The sequence below is a fragment of the Helianthus annuus genome, chromosome 14 (genome assembly GCF_002127325.2).
Source record: "Helianthus annuus cultivar XRQ/B chromosome 14, HanXRQr2.0-SUNRISE, whole genome shotgun sequence".
Lineage (NCBI taxonomy): Eukaryota > Viridiplantae > Streptophyta > Magnoliopsida > Asterales > Asteraceae > Helianthus > Helianthus annuus.
In genome coordinates, this window is record NC_035446.2 from 15,789,232 (window position 1) to 15,805,904 (window position 16,673).

Genomic DNA, 16,673 nt, shown 5'->3' on the forward strand with positions numbered 1-16,673 from the left:
GTCGATTTTACATCCGCCAAAATCAGAATCACTGAATGCGACCAAGTCAAAGTTATTATCCCTAGGATACCACAGACCGGTGTCGGGGTAAGCCTTCAAATAACGAAAAATCCTTTTGACAGCAGCAAGATGTGAGGCCTTCGGGTTGACTTGATATCTGGCAAGCAGGCACGTTGGGTACATTATATCTGGCCTTGATGCTGTGAGGTACATAAGGGATCCGATCATCGCGCGATAGTATGAAGGGCTAACAGGTTCACCCTTCAAGTCAGGAGTTATTCCGTGATTAGTTGGCAGTGGGGTACCAATGGCCGTTGCATCGGACATCTGGAACCGGCTCAAGATGTCTCCAACATATTTAGTCTGATGGATGAATATCCCAGACTCCGTTTGTTGCACTTGTAGGCCCAAAAAGAAATTCATTTCCCCCATAGCACTCATCTCGAACTTATCCTGCATGATGCGCTCGAAATTCCTACACAAAACATCATTAGTAGAACCAAAAATAATATCATCAACATATACCTGAACCAGAAGAAGATCTCCATCTTGTTCTTTGATGAAGAGAGTACAATCGATAAGACCTCTTCGAAAACCGTTCTCCAGCAGATATGTAGATAAGGTTGCATACCAAGCTCGTGGCGCTTGATGAAGACCATAGAGAGCTTTGTTGAGCAACCAAACCCGATCGGGATGAACAGGATCTTCAAAACCTGGAGGCTGTTCGACATATACCTCTTCTTCAACCACACCATGTAAAAATGCACTTTTGACGTCCATCTGGTAAACCTTGAATCCTTTGAATGAGGCATAAGCCAGAAAGATCCGAATAGCTTCCAGACGTGCAACTGGTGCATAGACTTCGTTGTAGTCGATCCCCTCTATCTGACGAAAACCTTGAACGACTAAACGAGCTTTGTTTCGAATAACCACTCCACGGTCGTCTTTCTTGCATTTGAAGACCCATCGAGTGCCAATCTTCTTGTAGTTCTCAGGCTTTTCAACAAGCTTCCAAACACCCAGCTTGTGAAATTGCTGTAATTCTTCTTGCATGGCTTCAACCCAGGCACTGTCTTTCAAAGCTTCTTTCCACGACTTTGGTTCTTCTTGTGACACGTAACACGCGAAGGACCAGTCATTTTGTTGACCAGATTCTCTTATAGCTGAATACAAACCAGCATTCCGGTTGTTTCTCAGCTGATTACGCGTCTGCACACCGCGATGGACATCTCCTATGATATTCTGCTGGGGATGGGTATCGTGAATCCGCATTTCAGGATTATCTGGCACACGAGCATTGATACCCAAATTGGTAAGATTAAGATCAACAACCAACTCCACACCAGGAATGTGGTTAGAGGTGGATGCATTCCCTTCAGCAGTATCTATATTCTGCGTATGAGGTGTATCACCAGAGGCACCTTGAACAGGAGCAGCTGGAGCTGAAGATCCTTCGGCTGCATCATGATATTCATCATCTTCAGAAGAGTCATTATAATCAGCAGCATCTTCATAAACCTCATTTTGAACCATATTGTTGACTGACGTAGAAGCTTGAGGGTCAACAACAATAGGTCTAACCAATGGCGAGACAGCAGCGTTGTCACTTTCCAACAACATTCGAGCCGCTGCTGATTCTTCGTCAAAGGTTGGCAGATTAAAGGAGTCAAATAGCCCATCATAATCGAACATCCACGGATCACCCGGAGCCCTAACAGGACTCGTGTACCTTTGAACCCTAACTTCGCTCCAAAGCTCAATCTTTTTGGTAGCTAGATTCCAAACACGAAAATTCGGAGTTGCATATCCAAGGAAGAAACCCTCGATAGCTCTTGCACCAAACTTTCCATCCGGCTCAATCATAGTACAGGGAGCACCAAACGGTTCAAGGTAAGAAAGATCCGGTTTCCTTTTCTGAAGGAGTTCGAAGCAAGTCTTGCCATGTCTCTTAACTGTAAGAACTCTGTTTAACGTGTAGCATGCAGCCGATACAGCCTCCCCCCAGAATTGAATAGGGAGTTCCGACTCTACTAACATTGTTCTTGCAGTTTCAATAATAGTCCGATTCTTCCTCTCAGCGACACCATTTTGTTGTGGAGTATAACGAGAACTGTACTCATGAAGAATGCCTTTAGAAGTACAAAACTCATCCATAACTTGATTCTTGAATTCAGTTCCATTGTCGCTTCGGATCCTTTTCACTTTCAACGTATAGAGATTCTCCAACATTGTAAGAAGATCCTTGAGGATGCCAGGAGTTTCACTTTTGTGTGCCATAAAAGATACCCAAGAAAATCTAGAGTAGTCATCAGTAACTACTAAACAATAAGCATCACCAAACGTTGTCTTGTGTTTCATAGGTCCAAAAAGGTCCATATGAAGACGTTCGAGAGGCATGCTGACAGTGTTGATTTTCTTCAAAGGGTGAGACTTCTTTGTTTGCTTCCCCTTTTGGCACGAGACACAGATATCTTGCAGATGAAAACTTCTCACAGGCACACCATTCACAAGATTATTTTTCACCAAATGGTTCATCTTTCTCAAGTGAATGTGTCCCATTCTTCTGTGCCAAGATATAGACTCCTTTTCTGTGGCTTTTGAGACAAAACAAGTAACTTGTGCAGAGGTTGTAATCGCCTGGCTCATGTCGAGAATATAAAGATCATTAACTCTCGGAGCCGATAAGAGAATCCATTCTTGTGGAATTTTGAATCCAGGTTTCAGCACATAGCAGCCAGCATCATCAAAAATCACTGAGAATTTTTTATCGCAGATTTGCGACACACTGAGAAGATTGTGATCAATTTGCTTCACATAATTGATCTTATCAAAGCACACGATACCATTGGAGATACTTCCTTCTCCAGTGATGTACCCGCCTTTATCACCTGCAAAAGCAACATACCCTCCTCTAATATTTCTCACGTCGTATAGGAGCCGTAAGTCGCCAGTCATGTGCCTGGATGCCCCACTATCAACAATCCAATGACTATTAATAGTTCCTCCTAGAACATCCTGCACATGTCAATTAAACACATCAGTTGAGAATGGGGACCCAAGCCTTAGTGGTCTTGGGTCGTCCCTTGGCATCACGATACGTAAGCTCTATCTCTTGATGGTTTTCAAGAACAACTGCTCCCCCTGAATTGTCACCCGACTTAGGTAACCAAGTTTGTCTTTGCCTACCAGTTTTTGAAGATTCTGGTTTTACAGGTTGTGACACTCTTGGTTCCTTTTGAACTGTTTTAACTTCAGATTTTAAAGCTTTTTCAACAGTTTTCATGTTTTTACGTCGTTGTTTAGTTTCTTGTTCTTTTACAGTTCGTTTATCTTGTTTAGGTGAAACTGACCGACGTTGAGGGTGAACCATTTCAGGTGGAGTTTTCTCAACAAATTTCTTCTTTGGAGCATTTGGGCAATTTCTGATAATGTGCCCAATTTCTCCACATTTGAAACAAGTTCTCCTTTCAACAAACTTAGGAGAACTTGATTGACTACCAGATGTTGAACCTGTAGAACCTGAGGTACTTGCTCTTTCATCACACCCGTTTGTGTGTTGGGTGTAATTGTTATCACTGTTACGTTTCAAAATTTTGACTTGTTGTACAAAATCAGTGTTTGATTTGTTTTCAAAAGTCTCAATTTTATCTGTACCTCTTGATGCTACAAATTTTACATCTTTTCCTTTCTTCGTGTAACGAGCTCCTTTTGATTCAACCTTAGCCTTTGGCTTTGGAGCTCGTTGTTGTTGTTTACCCTTAGAAGCAGTCGGTTGTTGAGTGGTTGGAGATTTTTGATTGCCAAACTGTTTCCTAATCTCAGCCTTAGGAATTGGATCACATTGTGTTACCACAATTCCCGGCAGTGTTTTTCCCAAAAATTTGTTTGTATTGTCTTCAAAGACTTTGTCAATCAAAGATTTATTTACATTTTTAATTGGAAAAACATGATCTGAGTAGATTTTATTATCTCCAACCAAAGTGTACAACACATTACTGCTTTTAACAGTAGACACACTTGTCTTATCAACCTTGACTGGATCAATCACTTGCTTCTCAACAGATGAAGCCTCAGGAGTATCAGGATCACAAAGGATGTGATTCTCTCGTGGAATATCTACTCCTTTCATCTTGCTAAGTGATTTATCCTGATCACTTACAGCCACTTCTGATTCATCATCCGATGTCTCATAGTCCTCGATAATTGGAGGACTTTGTTTCATGGATGGTGAAGTTTCTTGTTCCTTAGGGGCTGTGTTTGAAGAACTGTCCGATTTGAACCCTAGGCCAGTAGAAAATTCCTCAAAGTTCAAAGGCACACTGGATTCATACCGAGGCATTTCCTCTTCATCGGGCATCTTGGTATAGTTGTCCATCAAAGGGGGTGGACACGCCTTATACCCTACACCTTTCACGTTACCTTTCAGTTGTTGAACGTCTATGATGTGATCAAGCACAAATCGGGAGTTAGAATAACTATCCAATTTCTGTTTGATCGCATCATACTTGCATTGGGCAATGGCTAATTGCTTCTTAGTTTCTTCCACAAGGTTAATGTATTCATTTATACTTACTTGTTTGTGGTAAACTACTTTGTTAACCTCGGACACATTTTTCTTTAATGTTTCTATTACAGATTTAAATTCTTTTTCATTCCGGGTTAAAGCCATGTTTGCCTCTTGGCATTTTGACAGTTCAATAACCAAATTCTGATTATGACTATGAAGCTTTTCTGATTCAAGCTTCATCTCTGCACATGATTTACAAATACTAGGAGCAGGAGGTTCAGAAGTTACCTGACTAGTAGAGGCTGAACCATTTGCCATAAAGGCAGTTTGAAAAGAAAAAGCTCCATCTTCAGAGAATAGCTTTTCCATTTCCGTTGATGTAGCAGCAGCCTTCCTAATCAGAATTGATTTCTGACATTTAAGCTCATCAGCTTCATTCAGTAGCTCCTGTATATCATCATCTCCTTCTTCATTCACATCAGGCTCTGAGTGATTATCCCCAGAAACAGAGCCTTCTTCATCTGAACTTCCAGAATAACCAGAACTGTCATCGCTTCCAGAAGATTCTACTTTTTGAACCTGCTCGATGACCTTAGCATACAGTGCAGTTCCACTTCCCTGATCACCTTCACCAAACTGAACTGACCAGTCACATCCTTCATCAGCTTGAACAGCCAAAGCCCGATTGTGATTGGTAGTTCCAGGCTGTCCCTGATTGTTGTTCACTGCCACCATCCTCCTCTCACGGTTTTCTTGTTGGGCATTCACATTTGTCTGGTTTCTGAAAGGGTTGTGATTGCCGTGTTTTGTTGGTCGAGTGCACTCACGTTTAAAGTGCCCTTTCTCGCCACAGTTAAAGCACGTGACGGCATTAATATCAAACCCATACTTCGTGTTTTTCTTTCCTTCCAACGAAGTTCTTCCAGTTCGCGCCATGAAATCTTTTGCCCTTCTAACCGCACTAGCAAAAGCCCATTTAATATCCATCAACTCCATTTCTTCCTTGTCGATCTGATCATAATCTTCATTGGTCATGTTGATGTTTCCAAGCTGACCAGCTACCAAACCACAGTATGCACTGACCATGGTGTTGATAATCTCCATATGTTCTTTAGCAACTTCAATGCTAAGGTGTGAGAGATTTGAGTTGTCGACTCGGATCGTGTGATGGCTTTGGGGTTGAGGTTGAGGATTGCTTGTATAGTGAGCTTGCTGTTGTTGTTGTTGAGGTTGTGGTTGTGGCTGTGTTGGAACAGGAATATAGGACCTCGGATCGAATTGAGGTTGTGGTGGAGCAGCTGTTGATTGAGGAAATGGAAAGGAACTCGTATTGGACACAAAAGCAGTTTGAAGCTTCCGTTGCTGAACAGAACTAGAACTAGCTGAAGGACCAAAACCAGGCAAATACATTTCTGTATTCTGAGGAGCTGGAGCACGCCTTGCTTTCCTAATTTCTTCATCATTTTTATGTTCCAGCTTTGAATGAACTCATAGATGTTAATCTCATCTAGAGCTTTAGTATGCTTCAACAACTCAATAAACGAACTCCATTTTGGGGGTAGGGCGTCAGCAAACCTATTCACCATGTCTTGTTGAGTAGCTGCCACCCCATAAGCACACATTTCACTAATCAAATGATAGAAACGTGTGGTCATATCATTCAGAGTCTCGTTCTCCAAAAACTGAAAAGATTCAAATTCTTTCTTCAACAAATCATGCCTAGACTTTCGAGCAGCTGCATTGCCTTCTCCTCTAGCAACTAAGGCATCCCACAATGCTTTCGTGGTCTTGCAATATGAAAACTGATGGTAGATGTCTTTGTTGAGTGCTTGAGTAAGTATGGCATATGCCTTTTTCTCCAATTCATAAGCCTTCTTGTCATTTTCAAGCATGTTGGCGTAACCTTCCGAAGTGGATGCTCTACTTTCAAGACTTTCATTGAATGCATTGACAAAACACATCCAAAGGTCGGTGCTTTGTCCTTGAACATATGTGTGAAAGCGGCCTTTCCATGACGGAAAATCATTCATGTGGTTCAGCTTTGGTGGACGATTGTTACTGCCTGTTTCACTCTCACTAATCAGAAGATTTTGAAGACTTTGACTTTGATTGGATACCAAAGCCCATTGACATGAACTTATTGACTGTTGTTGTTTAGGTATGGCACTCGTCATATATTCAGCCATCGACATCTGTTTTAGATCTGGTTGTGGATCCGTACTCCAATCCCAAGGACTTGTGCAACTCATTTTGATAAAAAATTAACAAATAACCTACACACCACAAACTGTTAACAACAAACAGACAACAATTGAAAGATACAATCTGATCGAAAGATCAAGACTTGTTCGAAGGATCAACAGTGATCGAAAGATTACTGTTGAGTTTCGAGCAAAACCTTCGAAAGATTCTCAATGAAAGATCCTTATCTTTCGACTGATTATCACGAAAGATTCACAGTTCGAAAGATCTATATCTTTCGAATACAGATCTCGAAAGATTCACAATGAAAGATCCTTATCTTTCGAGATGAATCCTTATCTTTCGGACAACCAACTTTCGAAAAGATTCCAACAACGAAGGATACTTCTCAGACTTCGAAAGACTACTCGAAGGATGCTAATCTTTCGAGCTGTCTCTGATCGAAAGATGATCTTTCGAAATCGAAAGATATCCTTCGAAAGCTTACTGACACACTGACACGAAAGGACAGGTTGGTGAGAAAGGTGACAGGTAGGTGAAGTTGCTTTCGGCAGAAAGTATGTTCTGCACACAAATCTTCACCAACTTTTTGACTTTCAAAAAGTTTGCCATAACAAGCAACCTTATCCCCAAGTCCAGTCACCGGAAAGATGATCGGAACACGGCCGGAAAAATCAAAGTTTCACAAAAACGTTTTTTATGTTACCCAAACCGACCCCGAACACTCCCGATAGGTTTAGTAGTCGTTTTTCAGTTTATAAAAGCAAGAAAAACCACCAAAACGGGTGCTAAACCTAGTGTCCAAACACACCAAGAACTCGAACAACCGGTTTTAAACAAGGTAAAGAGCGAGGCTCTGATACCACTTGTAGGTCCCTTTTCTCGGAGGATCGAGAACAACCTAAACCTTGTTATACTAACCCACTAGCAAGTGCGGAATCCAAGCTAGTAGGCAAACCGGGATGAAGCAAGTAGAGAAACAAGCACACAAGATTTCACCGATTAACACCACTGTATTAATACGTATGAAGGTTTACGGTTACAAGCACAATGTTTACAAAACCAAAGATGTAAACTCTCAAGTGTGTGTGTGTGTTTCCAGCAGAATGCTCTCAAGCTCTCTATGTGTGCATCTATCTAACACTAACACACTGCATGGGTATTTATACCCATACATAGCAGTTCTGGTCGAAGGACTCGACAGATGGTCCGAAGGATCATCTATCGATGACAGGGAGCTCGAACGATCAGCATGGACATCGAAGGATCATCCTTCGATGTCTAATGGTTGAACCATGGTCGAACCATATCTTTCGAGCACCTCGAAGGATCAGTTGTATCCTTCGAGGCTATCCTTCGATCCAGACAACATCATGTTGTCCAAGTCAAACTAGGAGGATAGTTGACTTGGTCAACTTACAGACTGACTTTGGACACCGTTTACATACAGACCGAATACAGACAAAGTACAGACACAAGTGCACCAACACAAGGGTTTATCAATATTTTAATCCTGTTAACAATTCCCAATTCACAAACAACTTAACACTTAATTTTTAAGGATCAAAAAGTGTAAAATGTGAAGAACAATATGAAGAACACCATGAACTTCATGAAGTTTCCGGTGAACCGAAACTTTCCGAACACGAGTAAATGCTTAAAACTTCACCAAAAACCAATTTTTAATATGTAAAGATGATAAACAACAAGGTTTTTTTATGAACTTTCAGCAAACAACAAGATTTAAACCCGATTAATTATGTTTTTCAGAAAAATATAACTTTTCAAAACCCGAAAAAGACCAAGAACACCTTGGTTTTAACACGGAGAAGAGCCAAGGCTCTGATACCACTTGTAGGTCCGGCTAGGAGGATCTAGTCGCCTAATCCTTGTGTACAAACCAACCCGGTTGTGCGGAATCCAACCGGAAAGGCAAACCGAGATAGAACACGCAAATACACGACACACAATACTCACCGATTAACACCTCTGTATTAATACGTATGAAAGTTTCAGTTACAAGCTCAATGTCTACAGATATATTCTATAAACTCTCTAAGTTCTCTCGTGTGTGTGTTTGTGCTCTCTGTGTTCAACCACTGACTGACTATTTATAGTCACAGCACTACGAAACAGAACATGCTTGGCGAATCACAACCACAGTCGACGAATCACAAGAGCATTTGACGAAATGGAGAACATGGTCGATGAAACACCTTGTTTCGTCGACTCCCATCTGTTTCGCCAATGTTGGGCTTGGGCCCAATTGATGATTCTCCAAACAGTTACAAGCCCAAGTGTTGTTTGCTTGTTTCACTTTTCTGCTTAGCCCAAATATCAAGTTCAAGTCCTTTATGTGTCTTGGCTTGCTCTTGATCTCGATTCACAACGACGGAGGAATGCCGTTGCCTGAGCCGACATGCATCAAGTCGAGTCGCGTCCACAAACATGTATCAACAATTGGTTAAGTGCTGAACTAGTAAGAGGTACGAATGAGTAAGAGACTCTGAACCAGTAAGTGCTGAGTCAGGGAAACGAAGTTTGGTTAGACCTCTGAATGACTGTGGAGAATGATGATTTTACCCCTCTGAACTACTTTGTGCTGAATGAAATATATCTGTTTGTTTAGCGCTCTGAGTGACTGTACCGAATGATTAATATTTTTAAAAAAATACAAAATATCATAGAATCCAACGGTTCTTTATTTGTATTTGATCCAAGCTATGAAATTGCATCATAATCTATAAACCACATAAACTCATTAATATAGATTATTTTGATTATATTTTCTTTTACAATTGACCAAAACAACCATAAAAATTTACACAAAACCAATCAAACAGTTCCCACCTAAAATCATCATCTCTACAAAATATGGCTTACATTTTCTATTTAATAAGGGGCTCACGTTCACATGATATAACTCTAGCTAGGCATTTGACAAATATGAAATAAAAAAGTTTATAAATTGTATCTTTAATAAAGTATCGATATCCGTATCCCAACTTATGAATTGTTAGTATCTTACTGTCAAATTTTGTATAACCAAACATGATCTCCCAAGTATTTAAAAGCTTCACAGCAGATAAAATATATAAACACCAACCAACCGGTACAAAGACTTCCATAATAAACTAGCCATCATCAGCATTGGTTTGAACTGTTGTGACTTGTTCCCTTTACAAACTGTTCTGCCATTCTTTGGCCAGTCACATTGATGTCACAGTTTCTATATAGAAGGAACAAAAGGCCTCCTCATTCTTTGGCCTAGTGCATGAAGAGCAGCTGGCCTTCATCATCAAATTGTGAAAGTTGCCTCAGAGCGCTGGGATAAGCCTAAAAAGACAAAAAAAAGTCATTTTTCCCGCGCTTCGCAGCGGAATTTTGGTTGGTATCAGTTCGACTCGGTGTACGATACCGACACTCGATGTATCAAACTAAAGATCAAAAACTAATACTAATGCAAACACAACTCCTTTTCCAATAAAGTTTTTGTCGGAACTTCGAGTAAAACTAAAAAACGAATACATGTACTGATCGTTATGATAAATAACAAAATAGTTAGTTGTATTTCATTTATTCGATTGATCAAAATTAAAAGTTAAAACTTAGGGGCTAAATTTCAAAGTATATAAAGAGAGAATACTATTAATTTAAATAAAAAACTTATATGCTCAATTTAAAAAGAAGAAAAGTTAAATTAAACTTTAGAACAAATCAAATTTTAAAAAAGAAAAAATAAAATTAAGGAAATAGTCAGGGACACAATAAAGAATTGGTGCGCTATCGCCACGATTTACGCATACCCATTGAAAGATTTACTCGGGTTATACAAGGTCTTGGTCATGTCGAACCACAAAAAGAAGGTGATACAATAAGTTGTTCTACTGGCGTGTTGGGCAATATGGAAGGCTCGGAATGAACTTATTTTTTTTGGCCTTCGGTTGAACGTTGACAAGATTTTTGGCAAGTTGCAGGCGATGTCTTTTCTCTAGATCAAACATAGGGCAAAATGTAATGATTTGCAGTGGTGTGATTGGGTGAGGTTTAGTTTTAGAGATAGATAGTTTATGTATGTTTTTTGGTGTTGGGTTGTAAGCTGGGTGAGGTATTCAGTAACCAGCAGGTTGCTGGATATGATGTGCACCAAAGTGGTAATGACTAATGAATGAATATAATTTGCTGTTAAAAAAAAGACACAAGATATATGTTGTAAACTCATAGAGGAGAGCGGTACATAGTCTGGAGAAATTAAAAAAAAAAAAGAATTCAGAACCAGCCACGTGTACCAATCATAGGTTGGCATCTGGCTGCGCAAGTTTGCAATATGACACTGTTCTTAAGATCCTACGGCAATTGTTATTATATAGAATATATCTAAAAATAAAGAATGGCACATCAGTGCTAGGTACCGGCCGGAACATTGTTTCTTTGACGCGTTATCAAAACCACTTGACCCATTATAACTTTTACCAGCATGTTATACACATGAAATAGCCATTTTGATTTTGGACATGCTATTAAACCCACCCGACCCACTAACACATGATCTAAGGACCTTACAAACAAGAAGACAATTGCAGTATGAATAAAACCATGAAGGGCACCAAATTAATAAACTAAAACCTTGTATTTATCATTATAGTTGTAAGGTTATAGGAACATGCATATGTATATTTAATAATCATTATTTTTCAAGAATTGTGATTTCAATCTTGAGGATTTCATAGAAAAAAGGTATTCCATACGCATGTAGGAAATTAGTTGACTCGTTCTTTTATCACATCAAATTCATCACAAAATAAATTGAAATTAGGGCAAATATTGGTCTGAATATTTTGCACAGATTGAAGAAATTAGAGCAAATATTACAGAGATCGAAGCACCAAGGGTTTGAATATTGCTTTCAGCAACAAGTAATGACTGAAAGAACTTTGGTATGGCTTTCCTGCATTTCGTTACAATATGGGTTTGTTTATTCTCAAGGCAATAGTCTTAGATTGGATTGTTATTTTTCCATGTTTTATAAAAGGTACTGTATAAAAAAAACCACACACATAAAAGCCCAAATGTTGTTTTATTTATTATTTTCTGGTTTAATGTATAAAGCCCAAATACAAAAGTTGATTTTTTTTTACTTTTGGTTCTAAAGCGAACGAACTTTTTTTGACCCAACCTCGTCGAGCCCATATTTTCAGCTCGCTAAAATTATCGAATTGAGCCCAAGCCCACTCGGGCTCGGTTCGGCCCGGCCCGTTTACAGCCCTAATACCCTAGTTCATATATAATCCAATATTATCGATACTTGTATTCTTAGAGTTGATTTACATTCTGATGGTTGCAAATAATATTAAAGAAACCCAAACACTAGGTGTTTGCAGTGATTTAGCAAATTCTATAGAATAAGCAGATCTATAACCGTAAATATTTTTATGAAAGCTAGTATTTACGTTGACTGTAAATATCTATGACTGTAAATATTTTTATGAAAGCTAGTATTTAAAAGATATGTATTTGATTTTTAGTTTTTATTCTTTTATCTTTCTTTTTATAAATCTTTATTTCTTATTTATTTGGGCCTTTTATGAATTATTTAATGAGATTTTTCTTTTTTTGTGTACACCAGTAATGGAAGATAAAAGTATGGAAGGACAAAGCTCCAAAAGACAGATGCATCCTTATGAAAAGAGTAGAATGTCAAGGGTTCAAGAGAACCAAAAAAAATTACAAGCTTGGGGATTGAAAAATATTGCTAATTCTTTGACAAGTCTAGTAGAGAGTGACAAAACAAAGAAAAAGAAATCAATGGATACGAGCGAGAAAGATATAGATGTAGAGTATATGCCTGGTTCTGATGTTGATGTTGAGCAAGATTATCAAGAAGCTGCTACAAAAATCTCTAAAATGGTACTAATATCAAATACTCATAATATAATTTCTTTTGGTTTCTTCTCTAACAATTCAATTCGACTTACAGAAACAACGTCGAACATACATTGCTCCGCAGTCCCTGAAAAGATATACTAATTTAGCACAGAAAAGATTCATTGCTCCGACTGTCTCCCGTGTGCTAACAACTTCAGAATCTCATATGCAAAAGGGACAAGTAATTGATACAAGAGGGAGATCAATTGTAGCTAAGAGAAAGTTATTAGAAGTTGACAACGATGATGACCACGTGGAGCGTGACATGAGATTTCATGATACCTATATTTGTTTTTCAAATATTTTATGTATGATATTTAATTAATATTAAGTCTAGATTCAATTAACTGTTTTTGATGCTTACTTTTTTGTAAATATAGATATCAATGAAGAACAAGATGATGTTGAATTTGATGATATTGAAGATATAGATATGAATGAAGATTATGAAGAACAAGATAGTTTTAAAGATGATGGAGATAAAGACAAGGAAGATTTAGAAAAGGTGGATGATTTAGGTGTTGTTTGTTTTTCCTGGGAGAAAAGGTCTGCAGTCTGCGGACCACATCTGCAGGAGAAGAGGTGGACCAAATGTCTGCAGTCTGCAAGGAGAAGAGGGTTTTTTTTTATATAAAAACATCTTCACACACACACTTCATACACAACACACACAAACCACAGATCTCTCTCTCTGCCTTATCTCTCTCTCTCTCTACAATCTGTCACCACCACCACCACACCACCACCACCGCACCACCTGCCACCACCACAACCAACCTAAACCACTTCAGCCACCACCCACCCTGTCGCAACCACCACCACCCCGTCGCAACCGGAGAGGAAGAAGGGGCCGGTGGGTTTCGATTTGGGGGTTTCTGAAGAGAGAGAGATTGAGGGAGGAGAGAACGGGAAGGAGGGAGAGAACCGGAGAGGAAGAAGGAGGGAGAGAACCGGTGGGTTTCGATTTGGGGGTTTCTGAAGACGATCTTTTCCACCTCCTTCTCCGGCAGGTCTCATCTCAACCACCACCGGTACATCTCCGGCCGGTTCTTGTGAAGATGGAGGTGGTGATTGTTGAAGGTGGAGGTGATGGGTGTCGGAGGTGGATGTCTCCGATGATGATGATGGTCTCCGATTGGATTTTGTTTTAATTGATGGGTTTGGTGGTGGTGGTGGAGATGTGGTGGCAGGTGGAGGTGGAGCTAGGGTTTTGGGGCAAATGAATGTTTTGAAGAGGGAGAAGAGGTCTGCAGAGGTTAGAAGACTTGTGGACAAGTCTGCTTGGGGAAGAGGTGAGGCAGATGTTTTTGGTCTGCAGATCTTCAAGAAAACAAACAAGCTGCCGGGACCTTATGTCTGCGCGCCTCTGCGCGACGCAAACATAAGTGCTCAGAAGAGCTTTTGGCAAAAAAACAAACAACACCTTCGAAAATCAGAACGATGAATTGGTTGAAGAAGAACGTGAAGTTCTAGAAAATGAAGAAGAGCATGAAGTTTCACAACAAGAAAATGAAGCAGGTTTATTTGATCTACTTGTTTGCTTCATTTTTTTTAAATCATATATTTAGTATTTTTAATGTATACATGTACATTGTAAATCATTTTCACTTTTTGTAGTTCGGAATGTACGTAAAAGAGTGAGAGGACCAACGCGTATGCCAAAGGTTTGGGCCCAAGAAAAAGGGGATATAATTCCTATTTTAGTTAATGCACACGGACAACCTATTAATGACAAAAGTAGTCAACTAACCCATTTCATGGGAACTCTTTCAAGGAGTGGAAAGTATTGTCCGATTTATAAACCATGGAATAAAGTGAAGGCTGCCAAAAAAGAAGCGTTGGTTGCACTCTTAAAGGTACATAATTAAAAATATGTATGTTAATGACTTAAGTATATGTTTTCTCATGTAATGTAACCTGTTTCATTTTTAGACAAAATTTGATATTCCTGAAGTTGCTAAAGGCTAGATATTGCAATCATTTGGGCGGAAGGTGAAGAACTGGAGGGCAAGAATTAAGGAACTATACCATGATCCGTCTTTGTCACTGAAGGAACAAATAAGTTCTAAGCCAAAACAAGTGCAAAAAAAACAATGGAGGAAACTTGTGAAGTATTGGAATAAAGAAAAGTCTAAGGTATTAAATAGCCTACCACTTTAAATAACATTAGTTTATTTCCCATTTTAAAATTTCACTTTGTCTACTGAAGCTCGTAAGTGAAAAAAACAAGGCGAATCGGGCAAAGAAGAAGATGGTTCAACTAACGGGTAAAAAAAGTTATGCTCGAGTCCGCGAAGAGCTAAAGGTGATTGTATGAGATAGTGCAATTGTTAATGTAGCATGTCGATATCCATTGTTAATACTTATTTTCTTTTTATTGAAACAGGCATCTAAGGGACAAGATCCAAGTCGATTGGAAATGTTTGGTGCATGTTTCTCCAAAGATGGAACTACCAAAAATTTGGAAGCTTCAAATGCAATTGTAAGTAATATGCTTATATATTCGTACACATATTTTTTCTATGTGTTCTTCATGCTGTTAAAAATACATACCTTATTTTTGTGACTATGTCTAATATAGGCACAGATGCAACAACTTAGTTCTAATCTTCCCGAGGGCTCGAGCGATAAGCCTGGACCAGATGATGTTTTTTCTAAAGTAATGGGTAATTATCGAAATGGTGATGCGGTTATGTATGGTCTGGGTGTTCGTGCTGCTGATGTTTGGGGTGTAATACCAAGTCGTTCAGCATGTCATAGAGAAAACATCCAATTGAAGTCTGAATGTGAAGAACTTACTAGTACTGTGGTCCAGTTACGAGCCCAAGTATCAGAGATGGAAGGGTCGAGGGGTGGTTCCAGTGTTCAACCTCTTGCATCACAACATTTCCCCAATGTAACCAATGGACGTCAACGTTTACGGGTATTTTTCTATATAAATCTTTAAAAACCAATTTTCCTTAGTTTATCTATAAAAATTTTAGCCTGCTAGTGTAAAACTTTATTATTTTTTTTTGTAGAATGATTTTTTGCACTATTATGACTAGAGTTTAATAAATATTTGTTGAAAACTAAAATCTAGGTCGGAGATGAAGTTTTCCACAAAAGCATTCTAAACTCTACCGAGATTGTAGCAAGAGGAAGAATCCAGAGCTTAGACCCAAATGACCTAGTTGGTGGTACAGAGATTGGACCAGAATGGTGTGAGGTAAACGTTTAAGTACCAATAAAAAAAGATGAAAACTTGGTAAGACCATATGGTTTATTTTCTACAATTCAAGATTGTATTGGCGCATCCATCGCATGGCCCTATCCATTCATCTCGTTAAATTTGTGATACAAATAATTTTAATATCATGGAACTTAATGCTTATACATGGATGGTTTATTTGTAGGTAGTCCATGAGGATTGAGGACACATGATGACTCAAGATTTTATGCTTCTTATTTCATTTAATTGCTTTTAGTTTCTTTGTTAAATGTTAAAACTTTATGTTAGATAATGTTATAACTTATTTATGGTTAGTGTTTTTGTTATGAACATGCTTTTTGGAAATATAATGAACTTTTATTTCTTTCATTAGTTGATTTTATACAATAACTATTAGGATGTTATATGTTGATGGTCTGTTTATAAAATTGGTTTTATAATCTCATTTGGGATATTAGGACCATTTTCTTGATATTAAAGTAGCTATAACGTTATATGATAAGGGTCCTATAAATTAATTTTTAAGGACGCTTGTATGTGTATCAAAAGATTAAAAGTAGGTAATCACATATTAGAACATTGTAAAAGTGTCCTAATATGTTCTTTTTAGGACGCTATTTAAGTTGTCTATAGACATATTATGCGACCGTAAAATTGGTTTCATGATCTTATTTCTAGGTACTTAATTATCTATAATGTTACATCTTAAGGGTCCTATCAATTAATTTTTAAGGACGCTTGTAAGTGTATCAAAAGATTAAAAGTATGTAAGCACATGTTAGAACATCGTAAAAGTGTCCTAATATGTTTTTATTAGGACACTATTTT

At 38.6% G+C, this 16,673-nt stretch overlaps 1 protein-coding gene and 1 long non-coding RNA gene across 2 annotated transcripts; both read left to right on the forward strand.

Annotated features, from left to right (window-relative positions):
- Positions 1–14,590: 14,590 nt before the first annotated feature.
- On the forward strand, positions 14,591–15,120 carry LOC110906438. Its single transcript, XR_004878936.1, has 3 exons — positions 14,591–14,770; positions 14,844–14,939; positions 15,021–15,120. It is a non-coding gene; the product is annotated as an uncharacterized LOC110906438 (long non-coding RNA).
- Positions 15,121–15,222: 102 nt separating this feature from the next.
- LOC118479405 lies at positions 15,223–15,953 on the forward strand. Its single transcript, XM_035982738.1, has 2 exons — positions 15,223–15,557; positions 15,717–15,953. Exons 1-2 carry the CDS (start codon positions 15,297–15,299, stop codon positions 15,852–15,854), a joined length of 399 nt encoding a protein of 132 aa, XP_035838631.1. The 5' UTR covers positions 15,223–15,296; the 3' UTR covers positions 15,855–15,953.
- The last annotated feature ends 720 nt before the right edge of the window (positions 15,954–16,673 follow it).

Excerpts from the sequence above, each read along its gene's own strand:
- LOC118479405 (XM_035982738.1), top strand. The coding sequence starts at position 15,297 with ATGGGTAATTATCGAAATGGTGATGCGGTTATGTATGGTCTGGGTGTT. Across the intron at positions 15,558-15,716 it reads ATGGACGTCAACGTTTACGG|GTCGGAGATGAAGTTTTCCA; the intron begins GTATTTTTCTAT and ends ACTAAAATCTAG.